Raw genomic sequence first — 12,051 nt, forward strand, 5'->3', positions numbered from 1 at the left:
GTTGTCACAATACCAGAATTTCAAACTTAATATTGGTACTTTTTTTCATATCGCAGCTAAACTTTTGACCTCATCCTGCAACAAGAGAAGTAATGGCAAAGAAGCCATTTTTTGAAAAAGATAAGTTAATTTTCCACGAATTTTCAAAATTATAAATTAGATCAATTATCTGTGACATTTTTATCTGTAATGTATCTTACCTTCAGAATATCTAATAAGTAATAACTAATAAAGAAATGAAACAACACAATACATAACACATTTAAATCATAGAAATTTTTGTAGTAGAAAAGCATTATGAAAAAGTTAAAAATGAACTTTTGTGGTATTAGTTATGCTAAAATAAAGAAGATATTTTAAAAATGGTTTTACTAAAAATCAATTTTAGTATTGATTAATATCTCAGTATGGATTTTTTTCTGACAGCCCTAGTTGGAACAATAGGGTTAAAGGTCATAGGTCAAAGAAACAATGATTATTGGTTTGAATTGTGAAACAAAAAGTGGTCTTTCATATTGTTGATGTTTTCTTGACGCCATCCATCGATCCCAACCTCCTCATTTTATTGACTTGGCACATAGCTAAATCTACTGACTTCCCTGTCACACTAAATTTTCACAGCAAGAAAAAAGATGTGTTTTGTTGCTAAAACAGTTAATGGTAAAATGTAACTGTGGGTCATAATAGGTTGCTACAAAAATTACCTCTGGGGTCACCTGTTAAGTAGTTCAGTCATGTTGTGCATATGAATAAAGTATTGCAGCTATTTGTAATGAGCTTGGCGTGAGATCTCTGTTTCAATATTATTATAAAACTGTCCTTAGGATATGCAAACCTGCTCTACACTCTAATTAGACTCAGACTAATTGGACATTAACTTGTTAACACACATTGTTCCTGTCTAATAAGGCGTCTTTCAAAGGGCACATGTTCACCGCTAATTCAGTTTATATTATAAATGTCCAATTAATTGGGCATTTATAATACAAGTCCACCTCTCCTGGCATATGCACGGTAGCATATGCCAACAGCAAGTGTTAGACTCTTATTATTCTTCCTATTCTTTAGCTCAGTGTTTTCCATACTTTTGGAATCATGGCCCATATTTCACATTAGAAAAATCACACGGCACACCACCAAACAAAACCACCAGGTATAGCAGAAGTGGCCCGGTTTGTCCCCAGTATACCTTTTTTGCTTTCTTCTGACCACTACTCCTACTAGGGCCTTCATCTGGGTCGAAATTTGCTCCAGGACCCAGGTCCGATTGACTACTTTTTTTTATTCAAATATTCATCTATTGCTATTAAGTGCTGCGTTGTTTCACTCACAAGCATGACTATTATGTATTTTCTTTCCATCTTCTTCTGTTTTACTGGCAGTTAGCAACCAATTTAATTAGAGCAGCTAGTAGTACTGCCCCCTAGTAGAAGAGAATGTAATTGTTCTGCCCATTACTCACGTTGATCGCTTAGAGTACTAATCAAGCGGAACCAGATAATCTTCCATGGCACACCTGATCATTTCTCGGCACAGTGGTTGGGAAACACTGCTCTAGGTACAAACCATAGGCTATATGTAAAAGTTAGATGTAGCAGCCAATTGGTTTCTGAACATTGATGTTGTTTTTTGATCCAAAGTTACCATTTTTAGATTAGATTAGAATGCTTAGTGATTAGTTATCAAGTTTGGTAAGCTACTTATATCCAGATGGTGTATAGCACAATGACTGGAACAAAAACTGGAAGGATGCCCACGGACAGGGAACTGGGGGTATGTAATGACCGTCCATGGAATATGCGTGAAAATTCATGTGAAATCACTTTTAGCACGGAAGATTTGCCCCCCAGGAATTAAACTTATTTTAACTTTGAGGCAAGAAATAAAAATGGGAGAAAGAAAATACGAGTGATAATGCACAAGTTAATGTGATAATGCACTACAAACTACAGCTACCCTTAATTCTGATCCTAAATAAATCCAAGTGAATGATATAGGGTAAATTTTCGCCCAGTCTACAATAGTTCCAAAGGGCAAAACAGTTTTTGTATTCGAGGCTGTAAACATATAATGCTGTAAAACTGGGCATTTTAACATGGTAGTCGTATGGGGATTCCCACCTGTTAGAGGAACACAGTTTCTGACACTCCAGCATTGGCTTCATTTCTCAGCTCTGGAGTTTCCAGATTGATTTAAATGTATAAAAAAATATTTGGGATGTAACTGTAAATCTATCATCCAAAAACACATATGTGAGCAGCTACAAATATAAAAGGTCATATTTTATCATTTACATTATGTTCAGTTTACATCTACTTTGGGTGTGAAAGGGAAAGACCTGTAATTGAAAGAGCTAAAAGTCTAAATATTAATAATGAAGCCAGTTCTCAGAGGTTTTAACAGGAGGAAGTTGGTAACTATTAAAGAGGAGAAATGAGGCCTTTCACGTTTGATATCTGTTCCTGTCTCTCGTTTTCTCTGAATCACTTTTTTCTCTCTCTGTCCACGGGTATTCATGAGTCAATTTAGCACACTTGCCTGCTTTTCACCACTAGAGATTAACAGAGGTGTCGAGAGCTGGCAAAGACTTCTGAGATGAACACAAATGTTTCAAGTTGTTCGTTACTGTCAACAAAGTGCTGATCTGTTCTTGTCAAGTCACAGCTCAATGAGACAAGTGTCAAACCCCCCGATCTGTGATTTGTGCTGCTGTTATGTCATTCAGCCCTTCTTTATTCTCTCTCTTTTCTCTAGGTAAACACAACAGAGCGTTTCTTCTTTGTGGTCAAATGAGGCCATAGTGCTGTATCTGCTCTACATTTGGTCACAAGCTCATCAGTGTTGTTAGCTGACTTACAGAAAAACTTTGGTGCAATCACTTTGCCACTTTCTTGCAAATGTGTGTTTGACAGCTTCTTTGTCCCATCCTCATTGCATTACATGATGCTCATTGGCTTCTGTTTTGTTTTTGTTTTGTTTTTTTATTTTGCATCCAGTGGCAACTTTTTTGCTGGCTTTTGGGAAATAATAAAAAACATGCCAGGAAGGATAGTTGTTTTTACATTTTTAGGTCATGGTAAAAACCTAAAAATGTGAATTTGTGATATTTACTGCAAAGCATTATGTTATTACTGCATTCAAGAAGCGTTTTGTCAAACATGTATCCCCTCCTTTTAAAGACAAGCTACTTTTTTCAGTTTGAAATAAATAAATATGTGTTCTTGTATTTCTGTCTGTGAGATATACTTTAATTCCATTTTTCTTAAAGGTTATGTGATGGTAGTTGAAAGACAAAAAAAACGCCCAAACCACAGAATATGATATTCTTACATAGCATGAATATACATATGTATTTTTGCTATTATTTCATTATTAAGGTTAAACATCACTAATTATCACTAAATGTGTTGTGTTGGTCTCAAACCGATGCACAAATTTTAATGAAACACAAACTGGAGGTCTCACTGGGATTTGGATGAATGCTAATATATTTTGGCCAGTTAGCACTACTAATTGCGTCATGACATATCAACCCTATTTCCTGGACCTACACTGCAAAAAGCTTTCGCCTTTTTAAGAAACTCCTAAATTTGTCAGTTTTTCTTTGAAAATGGGTCCTCCAAAAAGTATTCAGTTGTCATTCTAGCCATGTGTAGCTTTTTATTAGCACTATTCAAGTATAGCACAGCTTTGAGCTAAGTTTTAGAGACTCATTGTACACAAGAGCATTCAGGTTCGTTGTCTCTGGACAGCAAATATTTAACACTTCAAAAAGACAACCACTCTCAGGCAAAGTCTAATTTCACTGGGACCTTTAAGATCAAGACTTTTTCATAACCAGTTATCTAAAGCACAATTGTATTTGTTTATATTAGCCTACTCAGAGCTTTGTAGCTACCCATGTAATACCAGCTAGCCCAAAATCACAAACCTCCTAAACATTGTTGGTATTTAGTTTTCCATCTTTGTTTTAATCCAAAATTCAAGATTTCAGCCAGAATATTGTTCTTGATCTTTAGATGTCTACCCTGTTTTCCATGCTGGTATTTTCTAACTCCATTAAACCTGTTAAATCCCCATCGTATGAATACCTGGACATAAGTCTTTCTGGAGAGAACAGTCATCCTTATATAGTTTTTTTAGTTGAAATAATAAGGACGTCATACTTAAAGTGGATAAAAAGACTGATAACCATAGAAAGTATAGAAGGTGGACGTAGCTACTGTGACATCATCCAGTTTCTGAAGTCATATTTTGAAGCTTCATGATTAACATTTTCACCATCAGTATCTTGGTTTACAAAAAACAAATGTGGCAAGAGGGGTAGGCATGGCTAAACACAGGCTACTATCTACTCATTTAGACAGTAGCAATAGACAGTGGTTTCGTTCCTTATCCAACTATGATTGACTAAGCCCATAAACTCAGGAAGAAACATTGAAACAACAAAAATCATCTAATGGCATTAGCTAGTCAGACAGTAGTAAAGAGTCTGTCATTGACTTGCATCTTTTTAGGTCCTTTTTAGTGTACATTAAATTGAAAAAGAACTGTTATTTTGCCCTTAAACGTTCAAAAGTCAGAAGACGAAATTAAGAGATTGATAAAACATTTATGGTCAGTTGAGTTGGTCTTCTTTAGATGTTTGAGATTTTGGTGAAAAAAGTTCAGGTAACTGAAAAGAAGACTAGAAAAGGTACCTTTGGTCACAAATAAACACACTCTTTCTCCTTAACTCAGACAAACAACCAAAATAATTCAAATTGTATCCAAAAGCAGCAGAGTAAGCTGTAAGAAAAAAGAATTAAGAATTAGTGGTCTCGCTTAATAAACCCTCACACACTGGAATGCTGGAATACTGAATAATTCCAAAACAAGAAATTAGATCATTTCAATATTTATGAAAGTTTCCTGTTTGCCTGCCTGTTTAATCACAAACATGATGACTCACTTCCTATTTCTTCCTGTCCTTTTTCTTCCTCTTCTTCTTCCTCTTGTGTTTCAGTATGATCTACTCCTTGGTTACCTCATAACAACTGATTATCAACAACTGGGGAGAAACAGGAACACCTTTCGAGGCATTTGATACGACAGGACTAAAGAACACTAAAAGACAATACATTTCAAAGTAGAATAACAAAAACCTTTTTTTCCCTTGTTGCTGTGAAGCCAAACATCGAACATACACGTGGTTGAAGCTTGTTTTCTGCTTCATACCCAAAAGAAGAAAGGACATGCTTTATCCTCAACTGTATATAAAAATTGAAAACTAAATCTACTGTTTACAGTTTGACTCCTCATAGCGAGACCCAAGTTAATCACTGCCTGGCCAACGTTTGTACCACACACACAAATACAAACATACACAAACACAAACAGCCACAGCCTCCTCTGGAGTGCTACTGTACTTGCTGTACGGTAACAGCGATGGTAGCCCAGAGGACGAAGAGCACAGTATTGCACAGTTTGTCTCAGGCACAGCATGGTGAAGCACTGTCAGGCCCAGCACAACTCACCGAACCCTCAGTCACTCCTCTTCGATGCCTCACCAACTGTAGCTTCACCGGTGAGCTCAGGACGAGGGATAGATGAACGGATCACACTGTACAGAAAAGAGAGATGAGTTCTTGCAGGTGGGGTTTTGGGGGAGTTGAGCAGGAGCACACGCGGTCTGTACGTAGCCTGTGGGATTTTCTTTCAAACATACGTGAATGGCTTTTGTGATGTGTGCATTTTGGTGTATTCTTTAAACAAAGGCATTTCAAATTGATCTTCAGCAAACGTATTCTCTTTACAGCAATGCCTTCTTAGTGTCGTCCTAGTGTTGTTCTATTGTGTAAACTTTTCGAAAACTCAAGCTAACAACTGAAACCTGGCGAAGCTTTGATAGGAGCACACATTCTTTACACAATTAGTGTCTTCAATCTTGCACAATGTGCTCAATATTTGGCTATATTAGAGAACATTTATTATGGTCTATCCACACAGGTGACGGTCTTCCAACATGTAAAGAACCTTTCAGCCCTATTTGAAGATAGGGAAACAATGTGAATCTTTTCTAGCTCTCTTTACACCTTGGACCAAAATATTGTATTTTTTTCATTTGGATTTATTTATTTTGTGACTGCTCATTTCCATGCTTTATTTTAAACATCAATTTCCAATGTAACTAATGCCAGGAGCAAACAAAGCAGAAGATGGGAAAGGTGCCTGGTATTAATTGGGTTTTTCTCCCTGGTTCGAATGAAAGCAACTGTAGCAAATGATGTTGGCAAGAGGTTGTGAAGAGGCTGTCATGAATCACCAGAATTAATTCAGCAGGGCAGGTGGTTGAACCTGCATCATCCATGTGTAGCACAGTTTTCTAACTATTAAGAAACTCGTTAAACCTTCCCCACCATCTTTGCTTGATGAGCTTCACTTTGTAAAGTGGCAGCAGCAAAGAGCAGATAGGAATGCCCCGTTCTTGTTGTTTTCTCTTCTTCTAAGTCAAGCGTTTTCTAACGTAACCTGTATGTATGTGACCAACCAAGTTGAATTTAGATATTGTTTATGAAATAAAGTATTTTAAAATCTAAAGACTCAGTCATTGTACTTAAAGTGTTTTCAATGTTTCAGTGTTTTCAAATATTATTTCAAACATAATTTCTGTGGCATCCTCTCTGCATCATGTTACATTTGGCATATTGATTTAGCCTCGTTGCATCGGGACAGGAATCCCACCCCAGTTTGATCACCCAAATGAAAACCTTCTATCAGAAAAACAATAATACAGAGAAATTCACTTGATTTGTTCTGGTTTATGAAAATATACCATTTTACCTTCTGACTATACCAAAACTCAGTTATAACCCTAGATATGTCACTGGTAACCATTGAGGGATTTAACCATCTCATGCCTATTTTGGCTGCCTCCACTGCGAGTGTGTAAGCAGCAGATGATTTGCTCCCTGTCGCTAGCAACCTCCTGTGTCAAACCAATCCTCCACATGTCATCTTTCACAAATCTATGAATCTTCCTCCTCATTTAACATCCTTTATCTACTATCTCACCTTTGCACATGTCCAATCCGTCTGAGCCCTGCCTCTCCATCCACTTAGTTCACTTCAAATGAAAATCGTAACATTTCATAATTTCATCAGTGCCATCTCCAACCCATACATTATAGCAGGTCTCACTAGCATCTTATAAACCTTCTTTTTCACTCTTGCTGCTATGCTTCTATCACCAATCACCCCTGACACTTGTCTCCATCCACTCACACTGGCTACAGAGACTGTAGGCAGTGTCTTAACCTCTCTTCTAACCTGTCCGGTGGTCAACCCTAGGTACTTCAACTCATCCACCTTTACTGACTCTACTCGTTGCATCTTTGCTGTTACACCTGTCTCCCTCTCATTCACACGCATGTATTCTGTCTTGCTCCTACTGACTTTCTTTCCTCTTCTTTCCAGGGCATACCTCCACCTCTCCAGGCTCTCGTCCACCTGCTCGTCCACTCTCTCTACAGATCAGTATCATTTGCATCATGTTACACAGAGACACCTGTCTGAATTTATCTGCCTTATTTGCATCATCACTGCAAATAAGAAAGGCTTAGACCTGATCCCTGATGTAATTCCATCTCCATTTTGACTGTTACTCCAGCTACACACCTCACCGCAATCTCTTTGCCCTCATACATGTCATGCACCACCCTCACATACATATCTGCCACGCCTGAACTGCTCATGCGGTACAACTGTTCCTCTCTTGGCTTGTGCTTAGTTGGATCAAATTCAAATTCAAATTTTATTTGTCACACACACACAACCATACGCAGTATGACATGGGGGTGAAATGCTTGTAGCTGTACAATGCCCGACCATTAAATGACAGAAGGAAAGTTTTACAATATTTACAATTTACAGTTTACTACAAAAATTTACAAATTAACTTAGGAATTTACAGTAAAGAATGTGCAAATAGCAGAAGAGATTATAAAGATAAGGATTATAAATTATAGGAATTATAGGATTATAGGAAATGTGTGGTGGTGCGTGTGGTGACGTGTGTGAGAGTCCAGTCTTATAGTGACGTGCTTGGGAGAGTCCAGTCCTACACCTGGTTCAGGCCCCGAATAGCCTGGGGGATGCACAAACACTCAGTCCTTCTGATATTTTCTATACTTCTCCATCAATACTCTTGAAGAAAACATCACATCTGTTCAGATTATCAACATGAAGCCACACAAATGCTCAACAATCATCACCTCTCTGCTCAACCTAGATTCAGCAACTTTGCCATGGTCATGGTATCATGACTTTTTCCCTCTTGCTACAGCTCTGCACTTCACCCTTTACCTGAATTTCAGGAGTGGAACCACACCTCCATAGATACCTCTTCTGGCCAGGGAGCTGCCTCCAGTCCCCTCTCAGGCCTTCCCCAGGCCTCAATTCATGCTAACATCATCTGTCATCATCTACTAGAAATGCTGTCAAATTTAAATGAGGATGTGTCCCAGCTAGTGGATGTTGTTAAAAATTGGCACTTGATGCTTGTTATTCATCTGTTCATTCTCCAGGGTTGAGGAACAATTTTGTCAAAACCTCCACCGACTCTCTCCTTGACACCTTAATACTTCCATGGGTATGTCATCTGGACTATCTGCCTTATCATTCTTCCTAATCCTCTGCACTTCCTGATTTTTCTCCTCTGTCTCATTTGCTTTATTCAGCTCTTGATGAATACTATTCCTCCCATCTTCTCAACACAAATTTCCCTTTTTATCTTTAGTCACCCTAACCTGCTGCACATCCTTTCCATCTTAACATCTATGCCTAGCTAATCAGCCCACACATACATATATAAGCCTTATTCTTTGCTACACATCACTTTCCTGTACACCTCCCACCAGGCTTGTCTCTTTTCGTTATCTCCCCGACTATCCCATGTGTTCTTTGCTAACGTCTTCATTTGAATACTGTCCTGCACTTCCTCATTTCACCACACCAGTCTCGTTCTCCTCGAACCTCTTCCCAGAGAATACAACAAACACCTTCCCAGTAGTTTCCCTCGCCATTTGTGATGTAGTTTCGCACTCATCTGATAACTCTCCCTTAAAACCCAGAGACTGTCTGGGGTTTCTCCTGAACTCTGTGCAGCATTTTTCCTTCTCCAAGTTTCACCAAGTTCTCCAAGGTTTTTCCTTGCCACATCCTTTTTGCAAAATCCACTACACTCTGTCGTTCTGCATTTCTCTCCTTAACACCAAACTCACCCAACACCTCCTTATCACCTACGTATCCATTAAAAGTATGCTTCAATCACCATTCTCTCCTGCCTGGGGACGCATCACTTCATTAAGCTTACTCTAGAATTATTCTTGCTTTGGCATCCAACCTGTGGGGCATGCACACCAACAACTTTCAGTATAACTCCTTTGATTTCCAGCTTCAAACAACTGATCCCGTCTTACAGTCTCTTCACCTTCACAACACTATTCACATACTTCTTTTTCCAGATTATCACTACTTCATTTTTTCCTTTCTATATACACCACGGTAGAACAGCTTAAATCGACCTCCAGTGCTCCTGACCTTGCTTCCCTTTCACCTGGTGTCTTGTACACAATATATCTACCTTCCCTCTCTCTATAATATTAGACAGCTTTCTCCCTTTAGCAGTCATAGTTCCTATATTTAAAGTCCCTACTCTCACCTACTTGCACACCTGGGATAGGCTCCAGTGCCCCCCGCGACCCTGAAAAGGATAAGCGGAAGCGAATGGATGGTTATTTATTTCCTATCTTATTCATAGCCTTTTTTTTTTAGGTCACGAGCAGTTGTCTAAGCACTTTACTGCATATCGTACTGTGTATGACTGTGTACGTGACAAATAAAATTTGAATTTGAATTTGAATTTTATTCAGGGAATAGCAGAAGGGGTACACTGGCTTATGTGAGTGTGTCCCAGGCTGGGTTCACAGGAGATACTTGATATATTTTCTTTTTCTACTGAAAATAATAATAATATTTAAAAAAAAATGTTGAAGTCAGCAATATCCTCCTTCCCAGTAAAATCTCTGGCACGTAACTATAAAACAAACTGTTTCTGGCATCTTGCTGCGGTAAACCACCCCCTTCATCAAAGAAACACTGTGAGCACCTTAACATATAACAGCACAAACAAGGAAAGAAAATATTTAATTAAGATGCATAAACACTCCTTAATTCTCTCTGGTGAATAAATGTATCACCTTAATGTATAAGTCATTTAACAGTAAAATTCTGGTGTCCCAAGCACCTCAACACTTTACACATTTATATCCACTACTCATGCTCACACATTCTTTTGTTGGTCACTTGAGAACAGTTCAGTGTTTTCTATTAGGGAGCATGTAACAATTACTTTTCACAACTCACTAATCTTTCTATTTTTTCATTAATTCACTCGTTTTTCCCTGACCACATTTTAAAGAGGAAAAGACAAGAACCTTGTTGTACGGAGTGATAACTTATTTAATATTTAATTTCCTGCATTTAAATAAGAAAAAGGTGCAGTGCAACAATACTCAAGACAAAGGTACTCTGTTTTTGTTGCCAAGGGAAAAAAGGGAAAAAAATGTCCAATATTGGTATCATTTGTGACATGAAACCAATGCATATCCCATAAATGGCTTGGCCAGGAATGTATTATTTGATGCCCTGGGAATAGCAACAACCTCAATAAACAGGGTATTATCAAAATCTGAGACCAAGTTGTAAAAATCCAAAGCCTTAGTTAACTTATACTAAATCTCAGATTCAAGGTCATCTTCTCAGGATCATTTCAGTACAGCTGTGATCCCTCAGTAGAAGTTCTGCTGTTTCACTAATTGGTCAGACATTTTTCACATTTCACATTTTTCCTTAGCAGCTGCTGCCTGCCAGCATGTCACCAACCACTCTCTAGGCGTTTATAACTAAATAGATATAGTTTAGATAGATCTATTGTGTCTTGGTTCTGCTCCAGGTGTACCGCCTCACGTTGTCCCTTTCATTGTGGAAGGGTAACTATATGTGTGTAGCCAGATACCCTTCAGAGGAAACCAAAAATAACAAACCATGAATTATAAACAGTGTTAATCTGTTCTCTCTCTTAAAGAATAAATCCAACTCATTCATTGAGAATATTAATAAAGAATTGTTATTCTAGATGCTCAGACAGAAAAAGGACTGGATTAATTAGGATATTGCATGGGGACGTTAGTCCATTGTGAACCCTGTTACAGCACTATACGTGTTTCTGCCAAAAGTAAGAAGAAGAAAAATGAGCCTTGTGACGTCTACCAGCAGGTGTTCTATTATAGCCTTTCAATTCTGGAAACTACCCAAGACTAAATAATATTCACTGTTGTCTTTTACAATCACAGCCAAATAATGTTCTGTGAGTTGGCAACCTAATCCTTCTTCATGAATGATTTTTTGATGGTGTTACCTAATGACTCTTCAAGGATTGCTATAACCATTTTGAGGATTACGGTGTCCTGGGATTGTAGCATACCTTTAGCATATTTTGTTGCTTTAGATATTTCAGACTTGACTCACCTCTAAAACATTTCTAAGCAGTGTGCAATGTGCACACCAGCAGTGTGCTGGTGTCTAAAGGCTCCAGCAGTAGTGGCTTTCTTTGAACCAAAACTAGTTTAGTTTAGTTGCTAAGGTGAATATTTTTTCAGAATCAGAATCAGAATATTTTATTAATCCCTAGGGAAAATATGTGGGTTACAGTTGCTCCAGTACAGTAATATTAAGAAAAACAGAAACAAAAAACAAAAACAGACTAGACTGTTAGCAATACAATATGTTAAGATATTAGGAATAGTACAATATATACAAATCACCAAATAATAACATTTGATAATTTGATAATAGTAATAATTTACATTAAGTCTAAGTAAAGGTTGTTGTCATTGAAGGCAAACTGTTGACTTGCCTAGAATTACATGTGTATCTGCTGATATAGAGGTCATATTTTCTTTTCTTTTTTTTTTCTCCTCAAGGTTTCTTCCTGTTAAAAGGGAGTTTTTT

The 12,051-nt window shown here is 37.7% G+C and overlaps 1 protein-coding gene across 3 annotated transcripts in view; it reads left to right on the forward strand.

Moving 5' to 3' along the window:
- The window catches only part of cnih3 (cornichon family AMPA receptor auxiliary protein 3), a 145,054-nt gene extending 138,482 nt beyond the window's left edge, over positions 1-6,572 (forward strand). For all 3 annotated transcript variants that reach the window (XM_086262841.1, XM_086262839.1, XM_086262840.1), the window contains one exon: positions 5,006-6,572. Coding sequence is in view for 1 of the 3 variants with exons in the window: in XM_086262840.1 (XP_086118966.1) it covers positions 5,006-5,033 (28 nt within the window). In the remaining 2 variants the exon portion in view is untranslated. The remainder of the gene's footprint in view (positions 1-5,005) is intronic.
- The last annotated feature ends 5,479 nt before the right edge of the window (positions 6,573-12,051 follow it).

Source organism: Aulonocara sp. 'chitande type north' Nkhata Bay, linkage group LG15 (assembly GCF_057382095.1).
Source record: "Aulonocara sp. 'chitande type north' Nkhata Bay isolate Kocher_YH1m ecotype deep benthic linkage group LG15, A_spYH_male_GT1.1, whole genome shotgun sequence".
NCBI classification, from domain to species: domain Eukaryota; kingdom Metazoa; phylum Chordata; class Actinopteri; order Cichliformes; family Cichlidae; genus Aulonocara; species Aulonocara sp. 'chitande type north' Nkhata Bay.